The 22,213-nt window shown below is 42.3% G+C and overlaps 1 protein-coding gene across 4 annotated transcripts in view; it reads right to left on the reverse strand.

Moving 5' to 3' along the window:
• Window positions 1–22,213, reverse strand: part of Anapc1 (anaphase promoting complex subunit 1) — an 80,115-nt gene that overhangs the window by 3,228 nt on the left and 54,674 nt on the right. For all 4 annotated transcript variants that reach the window (XM_008762177.4, XM_006234973.5, XM_063283753.1 and 1 more), the window contains 13 exons: window positions 16,049–16,125; window positions 15,474–15,564; window positions 15,319–15,372; window positions 14,257–14,450; window positions 12,781–12,867; window positions 10,205–10,322; window positions 9,289–9,366; window positions 8,911–8,978; window positions 7,770–7,908; window positions 6,205–6,291; window positions 5,533–5,628; window positions 3,887–4,085; window positions 1,989–2,123 (listed from right to left, as the gene is read on the reverse strand). In XM_008762177.4, the coding sequence (XP_008760399.1) occupies window positions 1,989–2,123; window positions 3,887–4,085; window positions 5,533–5,628; window positions 6,205–6,291; window positions 7,770–7,908; window positions 8,911–8,978; window positions 9,289–9,366; window positions 10,205–10,322; window positions 12,781–12,867; window positions 14,257–14,450; window positions 15,319–15,372; window positions 15,474–15,564; window positions 16,049–16,125 (1,423 nt within the window). The remainder of the gene's footprint in view (window positions 1–1,988; window positions 2,124–3,886; window positions 4,086–5,532; window positions 5,629–6,204; window positions 6,292–7,769; window positions 7,909–8,910; window positions 8,979–9,288; window positions 9,367–10,204; window positions 10,323–12,780; window positions 12,868–14,256; window positions 14,451–15,318; window positions 15,373–15,473; window positions 15,565–16,048; window positions 16,126–22,213) is intronic.

The following is a 22,213-nucleotide window of genomic DNA, read 5'->3' on the forward strand; positions in this document are numbered from 1 at the left end:
CTATAAGTGATTTTGAAAACTATTTTAATACTTGATTTTTGATCTGTGGGTTCGATCTTTTACAAAAACAACTTCCCATGAAGAATGAGAGTTGGTCCCACAAATTACATGTAACTCACTGGGAGTGAGGCTGGACATCCAGGGTTTTGGAAGCTACCCAAATGATTCTGTTTGTCTATCAAGATCTAGACCCACAGTCTCTGAGGGAAGCATGGGCATCACCAAAGAGTCCTTTAAGTTTCTTTATCCTTTCCTCTCCACCCCATAGTCCCAGCAGCACAGGTCATACACCTTCCTGTTTCTCTGCATGTTGCCTGTTGTTTTTGTTTTTGTTTTTCTCATTCTGCAATGTTTACTTTCTTATTTGAATAAGAACAGGGTGGGGAGCAAAGAAAGAAAATAGAGGGGGAAAGGTAGAAAGAATCTTGCCTAGCCAGGGAGAGACAGCTATTTGGCTTGTGGCAAAGTACGAACAACACAATGTGGAGGCAGCCTGAGGCAGCACCAATCTAACTAAGCACCAGCCTGGGGCTGCATCACATGAGCTTGTGGGCCTGTAAACAGTAGCTGCTGTTACCCTTGTTATTTATTCCTGAGATAGGGTCCTGTGTGGGCCAAGGCCAGCTCCTACCTCACTCTATAGCCAAGGATGGCCTTGAACTCCTTCCCCTCCAGGGAATTTCTGATTTCCAATTGCTTAAATTATAAGCGTGGGCTACTAAGCCTTTCAGGGGTGGGGCTGTTCTTATTGTATGCCACATACTGAATTTCACCTACTTCACTGCTGGGTACTTCCGAGGTTTTAGCTATTGGGCTTTGATCTGGGTACAGTTAGATCTCAAGAAAACATACATGCAGTTATGATCATAGATCACAACTTATGTTGATCCTTTGAGTATGGTGTGACCACAACATTGTATAGTCCAGAGGTAATTTACTTCCTATGGCTGAGGCTATACCTTCCTAAATTCTACTATGAAGCGGTGGGACAGGCACTAGTGAACAGCTGGCAGGTTATCTTCTAGTCCACATGCAAGCTCTTCCCTCAGGGAAGTCTATTATATACAACTTTTGGGTCAGTACTTACTTCTAAAACCAGAAACTCCCCTGGTACTTCCTGCATGGCTCGTTCCTCTCTGATATACATCTTGCAAACTCTGGCTCCCTCGGTCTCTATACCCTCACATCTCCCCACAACTCAAGGAGTTTTCCTGGCAATGCATGTGTTCCCTTTCCCTACCATAGCTGAGAAACTCCCAAACAATCCAATCCGAAAAGGTAACACCAAACCTTTAGCTGTATCTTATGCATCTGTCTGACTTTTGTATTTGTTTTCATTGGAAAGGCTACAGAATACATGGCCATTACTGGTCCGTTTATACTGTATTTTCTCTAAGGTTTCTCTAAAGCACATAAACACAAGTGCCATCAAACTAAAAGTGATTGCACACTAACAGAGCAATCCTCTCCTTCTCAAAAGTATTCTCCATTCTCAGTTAAGGGTAGCAAATAAATGTGACGTGAATAAATCAGGCTGTTCTACAGACAAACTTAGCGACTGATTCCATACTGGACATAGCACTCAATCAATAGCACTGAAGCTTTAGGGTAACAGAGACTGTGATTATATAAACCTTTAAAAACCAGGAAATCTTAGAAAGTTATAAGAAAAATAGATAAGTTCTGTAAATATAGCTCAGTGGTAGAATATTTGACTATGTCCAAGACATTGATTTCAATCCATAAAACTTAAATATATAGAAAGATGTCACTCATATATGGAATAATATACATTTAATTTATAGTCCTGCTCTAAAAACATCTTTTTTCAGAGGTAAAAGTATATGGTTTGCTCTGCTTTCAAAAAGTATTCTCAACAAACACAAATCATAAGCAAAGGTAAGCAGTGCATTAGAGAAGGTGACTGATAGGAGCTTCTCCCTAACTAGTGAGGAACAAATACTGAAGAGAGGCTGAGATGGGGTTACCTTCCAGTCCCAGGGGTGGCAAGTGTCGCGGTGCTGGCACAGAGTGGTAGACCAGGAAGCAGGCCAGCATGTTTAGCTGAGACTTCTCAACAGGCTGCCCACTAAGGTAGGCATGCACACACACATCGCCTCCAGCTGTGAGGACACAAACGGAGTCGAATGGATCAAGAGCAGAGGCGAGGGAAATGGGAAGATTACTTTTGCTACTTTTTCATCAAGTGCGGGCTTAGCCCTTGGCACAGACCAGGCAGTGCTGCACAGGTACAGAGGCTACGGCAGCCTGAGGCTGCCTAGTTTAGTGTGCCGAGGAAGTGCGGAAATACACACGAATACAGGTGAGTACAGTGTAACAGATACCCACTGTCACATCTTTCCTCCCAGTGTAACATCCAAGGAGACTGATCTCAACCCAGAACTAGAATCTATTTACTCTTAGCAGGAGATGATCAGAGCGCATCTGAAGGTCTGACAAGCTCACATTTCTGAGTAGCAGGTCTGGAGCACTGGCAGGAAAATGCCGCTTAGGAGCCAGGCTTTGAGAATCCTAGCCCAGAACAGCCAAGGCAGTCCTATCCTCCACAGATACAGTGGTCAGCCGAGGACACGTGACCTCAGACAATCAGGGAAGATACTCTGTGACAGGAGGGGTGGACTGAGGAATAGGGTGACATGCAGCTTGGGTCACATCAAGATGCTCAACACATCTGCTTCTGGGATAGGAATGTTCTTCACGCCATGTTCCTAAAACATTTCCTTTCTCTCTCTGAGCATCATGAACAGCTGGAGAAAAGGAACTGTTGGCTGTTTCAGTACCACAAGGGGAAAAAGTGACCAAGCAGAGGACAGCAAATACAACTTCAGGGGTAAAAGTCGAAGGTCCAGCAATTAACAAGTCGAGTCTCTTAACCCTGTCTTATCTCCAGTAATCCGAGCTTACCACTGCTAGCCTCATTATTTCAGGTCAGTTCAGTCTTCTGTTACAGACATAGGACATTTGAACCCAAAAAGAAAGTAAGAGAGATAAAGATGTCTGGAAAGCTGAATTCACCAAGTGTCCTGAAGAACCACAAACCAACCAGGTCACTACTCTAAGACTGCCTGTCCCTGCCAAATAGTTTTTATATTCTAAAATGTTTGCTATCAGAAAATGTGCCAAGACTCAATGGCATACTTCTCAATAGCAAAGGTTTTCTACAGGTGTTGAAATACCAAACCCAATGGAAAGAAAACAATGACATTTATTATATAACATTTTTACAAAAGGGGGTGGTGGTGGTTTAAATATCTATCAAAAACATTTCAAAGTTAAGGTCGGTGCTGGTAGAGTTGCATCCTTCATTTGCTCCTTGCACACCTCTTTATTGTCTGATTGTTTGACAGAAACTTATTCCCAGTGTCACAGCAGGACAGCTTAAACACAAAAGCAAGAACTGCTATGACCATGACTAGGGATGGTATGTGCTGAAAGCAGGCCACCATCAGATACCTGGTGCAGGGACCTGAGTAAACTGAAAGGACATAGAGACCCAGGACCTGGCTGCAGAAAGCCACCCTCAGGCACAGGTGACATATCAAGGCATTCCCACGGCTGCATCCCTCCTGTGAGTCAGCATGAGTAACTTGATGGCTTCCCTCTTTCTCAGGTTAGCACTTCCCCTGGCAGAGCCAGGGCCACAGGATGTTCAAGATATCACCGACTCAGTCAATGTGCCCTTTTCCTGGGGCAGGTAAATGTATTTCTTTTAAAGACACTGACATATATAACCAGACTTTGACTCCTCAAACAATCAAGTTGTAGATTATGCCCAGGTTTACCTTGCTTGCCACTGGAAACTGTTAAGAACAGAGAAGCCTCAGTTGAGTTACCGTACAAGCACAAGGACACAGTACCACCATACCTTGTAGCCACTGGTCCAGGGTGGAATCAACAGTGCACTTCACCACAGGTAGGAACTCCGAGTTTATGAAGAGCCCTCGCTTAGGATAGGTCTGCTGCCTTTCCTGGTGGCTTCGTGAACTGAAAAACTCTAATATCAACTTTATCTGCCAAAGATCAGATGTGTTCGACATGTCTCTCTTTTTAAGACTTCTTAAAGCCTGTGTAAAGAGACAGAAAGAACAGTCTGTTTAATGAAATGGCAAGTTGTTCTAATCACGTTGTCTTCAGGGTATGTTCCAAAATGGCTAACAAGATCAGCAAGAGGCTATGGAGATTCATGGGTATTGAAGTGTCATTGACTACATTAAAGAGCCCTCCCCAGTGTGGCTTAACATGAAGGCAACTTCCAAGTAAAAGCAACAAAGGTCAAGTCCATTCTTGGCTCAGCAACCCTGAATGATGAAGACCCCTCCCCAACACACACACACACACACACACACACACACACACACACACACAGGTATAAATCTCTGGGGAAGAAGTTGGGGTACAATGACATAGCAGGGACAGATAGGAATCCCAGTGGGGCAGAGACCTAATCACTGATCACACTGATGTTAAGAATCACCCATAAAGATACCATGGTTACCACCAGAGGAGACATTCATCCATGGAGACTGCTCTAGATGGTGGAGGGATGAGGGTACCCACAGTTTGTAAAGAGAAGAGAACATTTAACTAACAACCAAGAAGCCTAACTTAGCTGCTGTGCCAAGAGAGGCAGCACGCAGAACACCAGCACAGTACCATGAATCTCTGCAACTGAGAAGAGAAGACCCACACGGTAACACATTCTGGCTGGCCCTATGCTCCTGCTGAAATGCAGAGTGCGACTTTACATATTGTGATTTTCATGCCTGGGGAGTTGTTTCTTGCCTAATTGCTTTTCCCACTCAGTTATCCACAAGATTATTTTTATCATCAAAGATTAGTTCTTTGGCTTGAGAATAGAGTCCCAAATGCCAATCTATACACTTTTCATATTACTGTAGAATTTTTAAAACTATGGGTTCTAGATTTTGCCCACCAGATTCTAACTTAGAAGGTATGAAACAGGATTTGAAGATCTGCATTTTAAGATTGCCCAGACTAATTTTAGCCAGATTATGTCCCTGTTAGGCACTTACAAAATATCAAGAGAATAAAAATAAACACAATGTCCCTAAATCACCAGCTCCTGGTTCTAAACTGCCTGCAGACTTGACCGAGGAGGTGGAAGTGCATATCCAGGCAAACAGCAGGGCACACAGGGCTCACCTGCTACTCATCTGTGGCCTTCCCATGAAGAAAGGTGGCAAGAGATGACACAGGAGGACTAGAGCAAGAAAGGAAATGATCTCTTCCTCTCCAAACCAAGGGAAGAAGACAGAAAGGGATGTGGGACTCCCAAGAGGAAGGCAGTCTCCAGAGAGCACGCCTGCTAGCACAAAGTCCAGCCTTTGGGCATCAGCATAGGGCTGTCAACTGGAAATGGCTTCTTGATAAGATGTCTAAAAGTAAACAAGAAACTGAATCCATAGGGATCTTCCCACACTGTGTAGTGGGTCATCTGAAGCACATCATCAATACAATTGCAACAGAATGCAAATGATTTTGGAATCATACCTGATCCATTGCTATGTAGGCAGGCAACATCTCTGGAGTTTCCTGAGCAACACACTCATAAAGTATGGAAGAAAAGAGGTCCAGAATCTCCTGTTTCTGTGGGAAAGCACAAGTACTTTGTAGCACATCAAAGCATATCACAAAACCAATTCAAGAAACAACCTGTGACAGCTACTAATAGCTCATTCTGAAGCTCTACGATAAACAGTGTAAACAGTTCATCTCTTCACAAAGTCATAGTCCAAACAGTGTTATAACATCACTGAAAACACAAAAAGAATGCTGAGGTAGCAGCATGTGATCTGGCACATAATTGATCAATTTAGGGTTAAAAAGAAAAAAAAAATCTGTGAGAACAACAAAGACGAGCCTTCAGTCAGCTGGGAGTGGGATCCAGAAAGGCAGCACAGCACCAACAGAGATGTAGGGGTAAACAACACCCAGGTAAATGGAGTTCTCAGAGTCACATCCACAAGGGGACTGGGGAGAGAGGAAGATGTGGTGGTGGCAATAGAAGGCACAGGTTTTATCAGCAATCTCTAACACACATAAAGGATATCATCAACCTCAAAGGCAGGCATGAATAGTACAGGTGATTTTGGTTGTCTATTGATAGAACTAACAAAGTCTTATCCTGGTGCCCGGCAAACAATAAAACAATATAATACTTACTTGGCCCATGCTCACAGTCGGCTTGCAGAAATATTCAGCAAATGACAGAAGTGCTGGATCAGAAGTGAATGATGAAATTGTTTCTGGCTAAAAAGAAAAACAATTCCCACTTTAAATGAGATAACCAATTATTACTTCCCTTTCTGCTCACACTATAAGGCCTATAGTTATAAGAACTCTACCCCCTCCTTTCACACAATGGTCCCACAAGACAAAACAAGCTAGAATCTGTCATCCTGTTCTGTTAGGAAGTTACAAGCTTTTGCAAAGGTAATATGAAGTGTTGATTTACCAAAAGGTCAGTAATAAACATGTCTTCTCTCATATGAACTACTCAAAACTGAAAATGGAGTACTTCAGGTTAGGTTCCTATTTTACTTCTGAAATCCCAGAAGGCAAGATATTGAGCTGTCCTTTAATATTTATATACTTTCAATATTCAGAATTAAGCTCAAACTTACAATTGGATTAGCTTTTCATGCAGGTTCTGTTAGAAAAAAAAAAAATGCTAACTTAAGCCAGAAAAAAAAATCTTCAAAATATTCTGGCAACAATCCACACTTGACATCAAGGCTGGGGCTTCCGTACACTCACACCCCGATGGCTGTGAGGAAGATCAGTACCGGCTGAGCGGTTCAGATGAGATGTAAGTGGACTACATGAACTGTTACCTCCTTACTCAGGAAGAAAGGAAGTGAAAGTGGCTGCCCCCGGCGGCTGAGCTAACACAGCTTTGCTTGTGTGGCCTGAGATCCAGGTACTCAGAGGCTCCTCAACAAACCTCTGCCCTGAAATCCTTAAATCTGAGATTAAATTCCCAAGTTTAAAGCTAGATGTGTTACAGAACACATTCTTAACGGCAGAAATGAATTCTAGAACACAAAATATGCACTGAACTTTTCACAGTAAAGAGCTTTAACTCACATTTTAACCATTTTTTTTTTCATTTTAAACACTACTGTAGCTGAGTACTAGGAAATAGTAAACTAAAAAGCAAGACATAAGCTGTCATCAAGATTAAAGAAACAAGTGTGGTTTAATATATGGGTTTTCCCCTCAGTGGAGTATAGCCACGCATGGTGGTGTTTGCCTATAATCCCAGCACTCAGGAGACTGGGGCACAGAAACCGCACAGTATGGCTGGGCCTGGGTTACAGCTCAGTAAGAGAACATCTAACACTGGCCTGCATAAAGTCCTGGGTTCAATCTCCCGTACCGCAAAACAGAGACAGAGAGCCAAGGGCAGCCAAAGAGGTGATGCCAACCTGGTCAAGTGAAACACTATCAAAGGAAAGGAGGTGGGGAGGGGAGGAAAGGAAAGGAAAGACTAACAAGTGCTAACTTAGAAATTCTCTCTCTCTGAGGGACTAGTAAGTAAAATAAACCAAATCCTGCTGGTAGTGTGGAGGTTTTTATAGGTGTCATTAAATACAAGTCTTACCCATAATACTAGCAGACATCCCAATTTTATTATGGGTGTCATATAGAAAGCAAGAGGAACTGTGGTGCATTTAGCTTTACAATCTGCAGCAATCAAAGACGGTGCTAGTGCAATGCAACACTACCTTGAAAGCCCGGGCCTCTGAGTTCCTGTTAGCCACAGTCTGTGCCAACAGACTCTGCCACCCCATTGGGTCTTCTTTGTAGGAGAGCTGGCCTGCCCTGAGCTTTACATATAAAACTCCATCCTTGGAAAGAATGGACCTGGAAGGAGGAAAAAGATGATTTTATGGGAGGTATCATTAGTAGTTCTCTGCTGAAGTTGGTGTTTTCCAGTGCCACTTTTATAGGGAGGGGAAGAAGTTGTCCCCACTCTCTGGCAGGATTATTAACTCTGCACAAAATGACTGAGTGTACATAAGTGAGGGTAGGGTGCACCCCCACTTTTCTGTGATGTCGAGATGCATGAACTTGTTCAGTGAGAAGGGATTCTACCTGCTCACGATTGAGCCTCTCCAGGATCTTACCTAACCCTGCTGATTCCTGTGTCCCTAGCAGTATGCCTAAGTCACTGAAAGTACTAAAGAGCCAGTAACTGTTTTGCAATAGAAAGAAAATACTAATTAATCTAAGACAGAACAAAGAGAAATTAGCTACTAGACACCAAAATATAACTGGAACCAGACTATGAAACTTTTACATGCTTGTCAAAACTTTCTGTGAATTTAAACAATTTATATACTTCCTAATGTATAAAACTAATTATTTGGATATATTTTATTCTACCTGAAAGGAACCTCCCATAGCCTTATGTTAGTTGTTATTTTGTCTTTTTTTTTTTTGAAGTTGAGAACTGAACTCAGGGCCTTGTGTTGTGCTTGCTAAGCAAGCGCTCTACCACTGAGCTAAATCCCCAACCCCCTTATGTCAGTTGTAACAAGACAAGGGTACAAAGAAGCAACAGGAGATGTCTGACAGGCATCGGATGCTATAAACAGTCCTTTTTACACTAAATCTTACTGTACCCATCACTATGTAATGCTGAGTCATTTCTCAATGAACATGTGTAAATATTTACCATTTGACTTTCAAATTAAAACTTTTAATCTAAAACAAATCCGGCTTCAAAGATATAAGCCACATTGATCAGCATACCCTATGTGCTGTCATGCATGAGACCAGAGAGTAACACTGCGCAGACACTGCTCTAGAACCCAGCTCTCTGCAGACTTCTATGTACTGCTGGAGGCTAAAGTGAGAACTTACCTCAAGTGCTGCTCTCCCTTGCTTAAATCTATGAGCAGTTCCCAGTATCTTGGCCCTTTAACCTTCATCTGCAGGGACAAATGTGAACACAGTCACTCAAAGCTGGCAGACCCAGCACGCTTCTTATAGGGAACAGTGCTCGATGCAATGAGTCACCTGTAAGTTAACGCGATCCAATTGCTTGTGAACCACCCAAAAGGTATGTGAACCATGTTCCGAAAGAATATGGACTATCAGTAAAAACCTCTAAGACAAGACTTCCTCTGCCCTTCATGAACATTCCTCCTGCAGTTCTTTTTCTTAAATAGGAGGACCCTTACAGATCTGTAATTCTGTTTCAATTTGCCCCCTGGGTAAACCTCCCAAGTCACAACTCACCTGCTTTAGAAGATGGAGTTCTGGAAGCAGGGTTGGAGCCATCAGTTCTTCTTTGGTCTGTTCATACCACTGAGTGCCCTTCACAAAGGTAAAACACAGCCAGCATGAGCCAAATGTCACTCTGTGTCTCCCCTGGCTCATGGTCTGCACATAACCATGAAACAGTACAACCCCTCCAATAGTTTTGCTCGGCAGTGCTAGCCTGAGTCCAGGGCCTGGTGCACACCAGGCAAGAATTCTAGAGCTGAGCTGCGGCTAAATCCCTAGTACTCAGGCCCACATTCTACTACGGAGCATTCATCACCTCAACACCTTGGTGCCTTGCTCTTCACTGGGTAGCAATGCCGGAGGGCTGTGCTTCTACAGCATGCGTTTATACACAAGCCCCATTTTTCACCTAGTTTGCTGTGACAGTCGCCCCAGACTCTTCAGTTAGATAAGAGCATTCCACACAGCCCTCTAACTCTCACGCTGCCAGCACTGACATCACACCCCACCACACATTTCCTTTAGGAATGACATCATCACACTTTCACATCTCAAAGTGTGGCAGTTTGATGAACAGAAGTATTTAATACTGTGGTACAGACTACATGATTTGTAATCTATGTATGAATCCCAATGAAAGAGAAACAAATTTAGGACACACAAATACAAAATGTGGTGATTTTGAATGTTCAACAAAACCAAACTTTAAACCAGACTCACTTTGTAGAACACTACAAATTAGCCACCTAAAGTTACCAGGAACATTTCCCAGTGATCAGCTCTAAGGAACAGCGGATAATGTCAAAAGTCGCACACAAATACAAGAGCAAGACGCGGTTTTATGACTGTCCCACTTAGCACCATCACCTTTTGCTAAAATGCTTCCAAAATGACCTGACCTGCAAAGAGGACAGGGAGAGCTAGTCACCTTGTAAGTAACTTCTATAAGGGCATAGCAGGGTGTGTTTGTATCCACATCCACAGGCACCAGGAGCCTTGGTTCTGCAGCCAGCACGTAGAGGTGCCGAAGGGCCTGGAGATGATACCTGTGCACAAAAACCAAAGAAGTAAAGAGACCAGTGACAGGAAGGAGCCTGACAGTCGCCACTGCTGACAGGCTGCACAATGCTGGGTGCTAAATACTTTCCTATGAAGAATCTGAAATGCAGATGACAAATTCAATGAAAATACAGAGAAATTCTAGTTTAAATGTTTTATTATACTGTTTAGTGTATGTGTATGCATGTGATACATGTATATACACAGAGGTCAGAGGACAACTTTTAAGGAGTTCATTCTCTCCTTCCATCACGTGGGTACTGGGGTAAACTCAGACCATCCCCTGATAAGCAAGCACCTTATCTACCAAACCATCCTGCAGACCCCAAAGGACTGAGAAATCCTAAGAAACTACTTACGTAATCACTGGTACAAGAATTCTTCATCTGAGTTCACAAGGAAAAATTTTCTAAGAAAGTAACAATTGTCTTAACAGGAAAGTATTAACTAATGGTGACCTAAACACTGCTTTAAAACAACAGTCCCATTCGACCATTCTTGGGTGCTCCACACAAGACACCTCTTGTCACCTTTCTCAGGGATATGCTGTAGCTGCTGTATTTCTCCTCAGGGTTAGTAGGGAAGAAAGGAGAGCAGTCCATTCTCTTCAGAGAACACTTTTTCTGTGTATACATCCTTGCACACAAACAACTGAAATACCCAGTAAAACACTCACGCACGGGAATGTCAGTGTGTGTGCATTTGCTTGTGAGTCTTCACATTAGAAACCCTAACTTTACAATTTTCGAGATCCCATTAAAAAGTAATGAAATGAGATTACAATAAAAGAAAAAACAAAACAAACCAGGATTGAGGAGATGCTTCAGTGGGGTGATAAAATACACATGGTTTAAGTATGAAGACTTGAGTTTGGATCCCCAGAACCAATATAAAAGTCCAGTGCAGGGTCATAGACCTGTAACTCCCCCCGTGCCAGGAGACTGAAGACACGTGGATCCTGGGATGCTGGGTGCCTTGGTGGTCAGCTATTCAAGGTCTAGATTCAGTAGGAACCCTATCTCAAAAAGTACAGTACAGAATGACAGACAAAAACATACCCAATGTCAATTTCTGACCTCCACATGTACACACAGGGCATATACACAACGTATATGCATGCACACATGCCCAGTGTGGAGAAACGAGTGATAAAAAACAGCCTTGTTCTCACTCAAATCTATTCACCACTGTCAGGGTATTAAAAGTAAAGCTGAGAGGAGGGGAATCCCTGCCATTAGTTATATTTAAACGTGGGGGAAGGGCAGAATTGGGTACTGAATGGGCCTTGCACAGGCTAAGCAGGCACTCTGCCACTATACTACACGCAGACCTACATAAGATTCTTCGGATTTATCACCAAATTGCGTACAGTGGCACATGCCTAGAATCTCAACACTTGGGAGGTTAAAGTAGAAGATCACAGGTTCAAAGGCAGCCTGGGTCACATACTAGTTCCATGCAAACTTTACACATTAAAACCTTGGGGAGGGAGGGAGGGAAGGAGGGAGAGAGGGAGGGAGGGAGGGAGGGAGGGAGGGAGGGAGGGAGGGAGGGAGGGAAGGAAGCACTCTCCTGCAATGACCTGGTAACTGAGTATAACAGCTCACTGAAACATTCTAAATGGCATGATGGAGGCCACATGTCGGAGTTGTAGGAAGTTAGCAATGTTCGTAAGCTCCACTAACAGTTTGGATTTCAGATCAGGCTACTTTTGCAGAGCTGACTTTCCTATCACTGGCTATACTTGACACTTGAGAACACAGTCATGGTAAGTGGCTTTAAGGGCTCCTGACATTTTATTAGACAAGAATGCTCCTGACTTTTGGACAGACAACAGATTACATGCAGTGCCGGCTGCCTACAATGTCATTTATCAGGAACTACTCTCTTCCCTCTCCCACTACACAAAAGAAGTCCCTTATTCTGGACACCTCCCTAGAAAAGGAGATGCTAGTTATTCTTTGTGCCCTACAATGCTCTCTAATGCTCACGTTATATGACTTCAGACTACTGTTTCCTGCCACTTCTAAGTTGACTATTTTATTTTTTATAGGTCTCTATTTTTGTCTCTCTTTGATATTATTTACACAAAACTTCTCAGCAATTGTGTAAAAGAAAATTCACACCGCCACTAACTCAGATTATATTTTTTTCTTGGAATTAAATAATTGTAGTAGAAAAAAAGGTATATTTTTGTACTTCCCTAAAGTTTGTTTGGTTAATTTATACCTAAAGATAACTCTATCTGGCTTACATGTGGATTTACAACAGTTTGACAGATGTGAGAATGATCAGGCATCAAATGTCCAGAATTTTCTTCTAGTCTAATACTTTGAAAGAGACATTTAAAAAATTTAGCCAGGGACCTAAGCTCAAAAACAAAGCAACAGTCCATGAAAGTAAAACAGAACTCAGAAATTAGGCCAAGCAATTCAGGAGACTCACCGGTTGTCAGTGCTGTGGGCTGGGAAATGTGGGTAAAGGGCACAGAGAAGGGCAGCAATGGATGAGTTGGATGTGCTCAAAGAGTACCTGCAGAGCAAAGGCCAGGGAAGACACTATTAGTTTCCCTGCCCAGATCTTCAGGCAGAAGTGTGGGGTTCTGCAACAAGGTATCCTAGTAAGATGCCATAATAAAGTGCATCCTTTGTGGGCTACACATCTCTTACATCACTTCCAGACTGACTACCATTCGAAGCAGAAGCAATTCTACAAATGTTAAAACAACCCAGGAATTAATAAGCAAGGCTTACCCTAAAATAGCACAAAGTGAGGACGATGAAGTATTTTATCACTTTGATAAACTAAAATTCAAAGATGAATATTCATATATTAACATTAGAAACTTGGGGATTAAGCCCAACAATGCAGGATGTTATAAATGTCAATATTATAGAAAACATATAACAGTTAAAAAAAAAACCAAACCAGGGGTTGGGGATTTAGCTCAGTGGTAGAGGGCTTGCCTAGGAAGCACAAGGCCCTGGGTTCGGTCCCCAGCTCCGAAAAAAGAAAAAAGAAAAAAGAAAAAAAAAAACCAAACCAAACCACTAAAATGCAGTGCCAGGGCCTGGAGAGATGGCTCACTGCTTGAGAGTTTGAGCTGCTCTTCAAAGGACCCAGGTTTGGCTCTCGACAATTTGTTGGGTGGCTCACAACTGGCTGTAACCCAAGCTCCAGGAGATCTAAATAGTCACCAGTCCTCACGTGCATAAACCCTCACAAAGACAGACAGACACACAGATACACATACAAACACATAATTAAAAATTAAATATTTAAAAAAAAGGCAGATGCTCAGCTAAAGAAAAGTGACTCAATCTGAAAAGAAAGCAGGGAGTCCCACCTATAGAATGTAGAAGTGACTGTGAGCCTTCATTAAATGCAGGTACTTATTTGAAAGAAAATAATTTCAAAAGTTGTAAAATATTAAATTCTTATAGATAACATTCCTTTACCCATCCTTGTTGGGTCTTCTAATTTTTATTGCTGTGCCAAGAATTCACAGGTTGGGCCCTGCCCATGACAGGCAAGTGCTTTATGACTGAGCTACATCCCCAGCCTTTAAGCATTCGGAATTAACTAAATTAATAAAAAGAAGCAATTGTCACAAACTATATTAAGAACATACACATCTTGGTCATAAGCTCTATCTCACAAGACACCAGATAAGTAAGTGTAGCCATAGTTGAAAGATAACACAGCAAGGGACTTCAACCCTCTGCCACTGGTGCCGTCAATGCAGCTCTAATTAATGTTCTTTCCAGTTATTTACTATGGAAAATGACAAATTCCAACATCTGTATGAAAAAAAGCCAACAGAAAAATGTAGTTTTAAAATTGAAAAAAAATAGATCACTTGTATAGATCTCCCTCATGAACTCTTTTATTAAAGAACAAACAAAGCAAAGCATTCATTACCTTCCTCCTCCCAAAAAGAGAAGGCCCAGGGCCATGTGGTGGGCCAAGTGGAAGCCATAGTTCATCTCTCCGCCCGTCTTCATATGCAGGAAGCGGCAGAGCTGCAACACCTTCAGGTTCCCAGAGCCAGCCATCACCATGGCAAGAGACAGCAGGACAACACTCAGGCAGGTTTCGAGGTTGTAGGGCCCTGTCTGGTGACAGAAAAACAGTACCTAGTGTTACATTTCTTCATTACCAAAAAATATCTTGACATTGGAAGATTACAATATTTGAAATTTTAAAACTACATCTTAAAACAATGAATACTCTGGAGCACCACAGCATATACAGTGTACCACCCACTGACCACTGCCATTACTCCTGTACCGTCACTCAGAAACTCTTCCTGTACACACACACACACACACACACACACACACACACACACACACACACACACACACACACACACATTCCTAGATGAAAAGCAGACACTACTGGACATGCTAACCCTTTTAATAACTTATAAGCAATTTTCAAACACAGAAAACCTTATACAGCAATCTTGCTACATCCAATGTGTAAGAGCATATGGATATATAACTTAAATACTTGAGCATTTTTGATATTTCTAATCTTTTTCACATTATAAAAACTACTGCATAGGTCTGTGTTGTTAACCAGGATATAAAATCTTGCAGTTTCCTTGTTATTGGAGAAGTAATGTCTGAAGAATGACTGTATATTCACTAGGTGTTTTTTTTAAAGGACATTTTAGCATTCAATAATATGACAGTATATGAAGTATGACAATCCACAATATTATATACCTCATTTATTCTCTTGTCACAAGAATTAGAAATACACACATCCTTCCAGGCTAATCACAGTCTCAAGGGTAAGCATGTTCTCACCTAATTTACTACCTTAAAGCTAAAACATAGAGAGCGCAGTGCTCCAAGCCTTGCTTTAGATTTAAATAGCGAAGGTATTTGATAACTTCTGAGTGTCTGGTTTATCTATAAATGTTCTTTGTTCACTTATTTCCAAACAGGGGCAAGAAAAAAAAATAAGACTTACTACAGAAGCATTGGGTGCAGATAAATAATTCATAAAATCTTTTGCAAATTTATGCTGGAAGAGGAGAAGAAAAATTGAGAAGTTAAAAGTGGCATCTTAAGGCTTGGGCTAAAAGGACAACACCCAGCACACAGCACGAGCAAGGCAGTCCTCACCAGACAGTTAAATGCTGATAAGTTCTCTGAGCCAGCAAATCGAAAACCCAGAGACAAGCAGGCTCCTGCGATGATGTAGACGTGTGCTTGCCTGAAAACAAATTACAAGAAACAATGTTGTTATTGTCCATTAAAATCCACTATCGTGGAATAGAAATAATAAATACTCATCTTTTGCAAACTAATCTACAGCCTTCTGAGAATGGGGAAGAAGGTCCCTATCCAATCAGCAGATCTCCATGGTTCTGCAGAAGACCATGTGACCCTCACTCATGTAGCCCCTCTTCCATGACAGTCTTTATAAACTACCAGGAAGGACATCTTTAGAGTGTTCCCCACCAAGGAAAGAATGAAAAAAGAGAAAGTACAATTAATATTCTCTCTCTCTCTCTCTCTCTCTCTCTCTCTCTCTCTGCGTGTGTGTGTGTGTGTGTGTGTGTGTGTGTGTGTGTGACAGGACCTACTATACCTCACATGAGGGATTCAGAATTACTCAAATCAAGCCCTGGCTCTCCTGTGTAAGTAAGCGATCTGACAGGCGCTAACGTAGTTAACTAATGTATTATATTACTTACGACAAGGTTTCCAAATTCAAGTCCTCTGAACAAGGCAATTCAATCTCACTCAGAGAGATACTATTTTCTCTTATAATCTGCCAACATAGAAAAGCAATAATGTCTCAACACCACTGTTCTAGTTATAAATATGTCATAAACTAGCTATCACGGCTGTACTTCAGAAAATAAACCCCAAAGTAAGTAATTTACATATACATTCATTTGTACTAGAACTTACCTGTAACATCATATGGGAACAGGTTATTTCTTTTTTTTAACTGAATATTTTATGTATTTACATTTCAAATGTTATCTCTTTTCCCTCCTCTCCCATAGCCCCCTAACCCTGCTTCTATGAAGATGCTCCCACTCCCACCTCAACACCCTGGCATTCCCCTACACTGGGGAAATGAACCTTCACAGGACCAAGGGCTTCTCCTCCTATTGATGTAAGACAATGCCATCCTCTGCTACATATGCAGCTGGAGCCATGGGTTCCTCCATGTGTAGTCATTGGTTGGTGGTTTAGACCCTAGGAGCTCTGGGGGTGGAGTGGGGTGTCTAGGTATCTCCTGAGAGGCTCTGCCAGAGCCTGACAAATCCTGAGGTGGATGCTCCCAGCCAACCATTGGACTGAGCATGGGGTCCACAATAGAGGAGTTAGAGAAAGGACTGAAGGAGCTGATAGGGTTTGCAACCCCATAGAGGGAATAGGTTTTGGCAGTAGACACTTCCATTGAATCATTTTTTAAATTTATTTGCTTATAGATTTGTTGAGTTTATGTGTGTGTGGGGGGCGGTGCATGTTCAAAGAACTTCTTGTAGCTACATTTCTAACATATAGGCAACCCTGGGATTAAACTCAGGTCACCAAGCTTGGCAGCAAGAGCCTTTACCAACTCACTGAGCCATCTTGCTGGGCCTCCTTTGGATCTTTAATAGAACATGTACCCTGAAGCTTAAAGGCCTAGCTTCAAAGCCCAACCATATGGCCGCACACGAGTCGCCTGACAGCTCTGACTCATCTATAATCCACCAACAGCTCTTACAATTAGCTTGCTGTATACAGAAGCCTTTTGTGTTGGCTATAGGTATCCCTATGCAGCCATGGTCACAACAGCACACTGATCGTCAGCTGAGAAAAACATCACTAAGAATATGAGCTGTCAGGGCTGGGGATTTAGCTCAGTGGTAGAGTGCTTGCCTAGCAAGCGCAAGGCCCTGGGTTCGGTCCCCAGCTCCGAAAAAAAAGAAAAAAGAAAAAGAAAAAAAAAAAAAGAATATGAGCTGTCAATAGCTGGGAAGAAACGCCCTCTAGAATCTGGTCCTTTGTCATTTTCCTATGGTCTCCTTAAGTTATAAAAAACTAAAAACAGGAGAGATCAAAGAAGAATCACTTGAAGCAGGTTAGAGGTGTACAAGAAATAACACCTCTTGTGTGGTGTGTGCTTGTGAGCCCAGCACTCAGGAAGTAGAAACAGGAGAATTTCAAGACCAGCCAGGTCTTCTGGGTTGCTCCCACCCTTCTGATTTGGATGATTTTGCCCATGTAGCACAATGCACTAAACTTCAGCAAATATGTACTAGTTGTTGCAAATCTTCACAGGAGTCTGCCTGACCCATGACAGGCAGAAGCTGAAGCTGCCCAGGTACCCGACAAAAGACAAGAAACTGGCACATTCACATGACAGAATAAACCTAGAGATGGACCATAAACACTCTCAGTGATATCGCACAGCATGCTGAGCAGAAGAGAAGGCTCACACAAAAGACATGTACTGCAGGCGGCTTCATTAAAATAGATTCATCAGTAAAATTAACACCTTTAGGGGAAAAAAAAAACCAGAATGTTTGAGTGTGGGAGGATGAGTGTCAGTGAAGCAGTATATGGGACACAAGTCTGCGTCCATAGGCATGTAACTAGTCATGTGATATTAAATATAAATATTACATTTAATTATGTGTTCCATGGTACAGAAATTTTATCTCAATAGAAAAATGAAAATAAATATATCTAGTTAATGATACACATATTGAGATATTAGGAGACATTCATTACTGTTTACAACTTGAAAATGTATTTAAAACTTATGAATAAAATAATGGAATAGGTAAGCCGATAGATACATAATTAAACAAGCTTACACAATAAAGTGTTAACTATAGAATCTGTAAGTAACATGGGTGTTCATATAACATCTACTCACATTTTAGTTTTAAAATAGGGAACAATGCAGGACACACACTGGCTCTTAACAACAGCTGGTTACAATACTGATTCTCAAGTCTCATAACAAAGGAGACTGCTTGTTTTTAACTAATATACTCAGCTTATTTAGAATATATGATAAAATTGACAATTTTATAAACAATCTTAGATAAGTGTATAAGTAGAGTAAGAATATCAAAAATAGTTCTTTAGAGAATTCTAGTACATCTATTTTGAACAGTACAATTTCAAAGGTTCTGAGGACAAAAAAAGAAGGCTGAAAGGTCAGTATACAATGTTTTGCTTTTTTTTTTTTTTTTTTTTTTTACTGCTTTTCATGTGCATTTGCACCTGGTGTGTGACATGTACATGCGCAAGCTTGTGTGATGTAGGTGCCTGCCCTTGTGTATGTGATGGGGACTAAAGGGGCTCGAGCCTGCCCAGCCATGGCAAACATGGCTCTGGCAGGCCTTGTCCTTCCTCCATTCCCTCTTCCTTCCTAAACTGCTAAACTGCCTTCCTAAAACTAGCCAGCAAGGTCTGTTCCCTTATTTAGCCACTTCCTCCTCCTGAGGCTGACCACCAAGGTCCAACTATCAAAGTATTGAAGTCCAGCAACCAAAAGCCCCTTGTGGGTGCCCTACTTAACCTGTCCAGTTAAAATTAAGCAACGCATCCTTTTATCTTTATAAACTGCCATTTGTCTGCAGGCCACATTTGTCTCCTGTCTGTATCCTTTCTTTCCAGAGGCAGTCCCTTGTCCCCCTGGGACAAATACCCTTTACCCCTCTCCCTTCTCCTCATCCTCTATCTCCTCTGTCTCTTATTCCCTGCCCTTTGTCCCTCTGGGACAAATAAATCTCACTGTCCTAAGAACTTGGTCTTAAGAGTGTCTGGAGCCAACTTTGAGTTCTACAGGCACAGAGGCCTGGGGTTGAGGTCAGTAATCTCCCTTGGTCCTTCTTCTGCCTAATTCATTGAAACAGGATCTCTTAGTCAAACAATATGTCTAGTCTTGTCAGCCAGCCTGTGCAGGGATCCCATCTCTACCTTCTCCACCACAGTTTATATGGGACCCAAGGATGCTAACATCACACCCACCCCAGCATTTCAGAAAGCACAACCACACAAGTACAGTACACACAGTAAGCTTAGTGAAGTAATTCTAGCACCACCCAATCCACCACCACAGCAGTCTACACGCCCTATCATATAGCCAGGAGAGGTCCAGAAATAGCCTTGGTCTTCCAACAGGTCTGGGAAGTAACAGTTCACATGAACTGCAGGCCACCTCAGTCCATGACCACACCTACAGAGCAGTACCAGCCTGGGGGAAGGCCTGGACATTTTAGCTGTGCTTTTCTAGCTTCCAAGGTAAGCACTTTAGCTGCTGTGTCATTCCCTTGGCCTTCAGTGTACACTTGTGAAATTAAAAGTTTCTCTGTCTTCAAAAGATCCCCTACAGAAGAGCAGGAAGACGGCTCAGCAGTAGGAAGCAGCATGTTCTTCCAGGACTTGACCTGCAGGCAGCTCACGACTGCATGCGATTGCACCTCCAGAGGGATCCAACGCTTCCTTAAGCACCAGTATCCACATTTAAACACATACATGCTTAAAAATGGTCAAAACAGAAACCCCGTGGGAGAGAGACCTCACCGCCTGGTCAGGTGGGCACTCCTGAGGCTGCAGAGCGGAGGAGACCACCAACACTGCCCACCCCTGCCCACATCCCTGGCCCAAGAGGAAACTGTATAAGGCCTCTGGGTTCCCGTAGGGGAGGGCCCAGGAGCGGCAGGACCCCTGCGCCTGAGACACCGCCGGAACCTGAAGGAAACAGACCGGATAAACAGTTCTCTGCACCCAAATCCCGTGGGAGGGAGAGCTAAAACTACAGAGAGGCAGACACGCCTGGGAAACCAGAAGAGACTGCACTCTGTGCACATCCAGACGCCAGAGGAAAACACCAAACGCCATCTGGAACCCTGGTGCACGGAGGCTCCCGGAAAGAGCGGCGCAGATCTCCTCGGTTGCTGCCGCCACAGAGAGGACTTACGCAGTACCCCACGAGCACACTTGAGCCTCGGAACCTCTGGTAGGACCAACTTTTCCCCTGCAAGTGACCTGCCTGGTGAACTCAAGACACAGGCCCACAGGAACAGCTGAAGACCTGTAGAGAGGAAAAACTACACGCCCGAAAGCAGAACACTCTGTCCCCATAACTGGCTGAAAGAAAACAGGAAAACAGGTCTACAGCACTCCTGACACACAGGCTTATAGGACAGTCTAGCCACTGTCAGAAATAGCAGAACAAAGTAACACTAGAGATAATCTGATGGCGAGAGGCAAGCGCAGGAACCCAAGCAACAGAAACCAAGACTACATGGCATCAACGGAGCCCAATTCTCCCACCAAAATAAACATGGAATATCCAAACACACCAGAAAAGCAAGATCTAGTTTCAAAATCATATTTGATCATGATGCTGGAGGACTTCAAGAAAGACGTGAAGAACTCCCTTAGAGAACAAGTAGAAGCCTACAGAGAGGAATCGCAAAAATCCCTGAAAGAATTCCAGGAAAACACAATCAAACAGTTGAAGGAATTAAAAATGGAAATAGAAGCAATCAAGAAAGAACACATGGAAACAACCCTAGATATAGAAAATCAAAAGAAGAGACAAGGAGCTGTAGATACAAGCCTCACCAACAGAATACAAGAGATGGAAGAGAGAATCTCGGGAGCAGAAGATTCCCTAGAAATCATTGACTCAACTGTCAAAGATAATGTAAAGCGGAAAAAGCTACTGGTCCAAAACATACAGGAAATCCAGGACTCAATGAGAAGATCAAACCTAAGGATAATAGGTATAGAAGAGAGTGAAGACTCCCAGCTCAAAGGACCAGTAAATATCTTCAACAAAATCATAGAAGAAAACTTCCCTAACCTAAAAAAAGAGATACCCATAGGCATACAAGAAGCCTACAGAACTCCAAATAGATTGGAGCAGAAAAGAAACACCTCCCGTCACATAATAGTCAAAACACCAAACGCACAAAATAAAGAAAGAATATTAAAAGCAGTAAGGGAAAAAGGTCAAGTAACAAATAAAGGCAGACCTATCAGGATCACACCAGACTTTTCGCCAGAAACTATGAAGGCCAGAAGATCCTGGACAGATGTCATACAGACCCTAAGAGAACACAAGTGCCAGCCCAGGTTACTGTATCCTGCAAAACTCTCAATTAACATAGATGGAGAAACCAAGATATTCCATGACAAAACCAAATTTACACAATATCTTTCTAAAATCCAGCACTACAAAGGATAATAAAGGGTAAAGCCCAACATAAGGAGGCAAGCTATACCCTAGAAGAAGCAAGAAACTAATTGTCTTGGCAACAAAACAAAGAGAAGAAAAGCACACAAACATAACCTCACATCCAAATATGAATATAACAGGAAGCAATAATCACTATTCCTTAATATCTCTCAACATCAATGGCCTCAACTCCCCAATAAAAAGACATAGATTAACAAACTGGATACGCAACGAGGACCCTGCATTCTGCTGCCTACAGGAAACACACCTCAGAGACAAAGACAGACACTACCTCAGAGTGAAAGGCTGGAAAACAATTTTCCAAGCAAATGGTCAGAAGAAGCAAGCTGGAGTAGCCATTCTAATATCAAATAAAATCAATTTTCAATTAAAAGTCATCAAAAAAGATAAGGAAGGACACTTCATATTCATCAAAGGAAAAATCCACCAAGATGAACTCTCAATCCTAAATATCTATGCCCCAAATGCAAGGACACCTACATACGTAAAAGAAACCTTACTAAAGCTCAAAACACACATTGCACCTCACACAATAATAGTGGGAGATTTCAACACCCCACTCTCATCAATGGACAGATCATGGAAACAGAAATTACACAGAGACGTAGATAGACTAAGAGAAGTCATGAGCCAA

Source organism: Rattus norvegicus, chromosome 3 (assembly GCF_036323735.1).
Source record: "Rattus norvegicus strain BN/NHsdMcwi chromosome 3, GRCr8, whole genome shotgun sequence".
NCBI classification, from domain to species: Eukaryota; Metazoa; Chordata; class Mammalia; order Rodentia; family Muridae; genus Rattus; species Rattus norvegicus.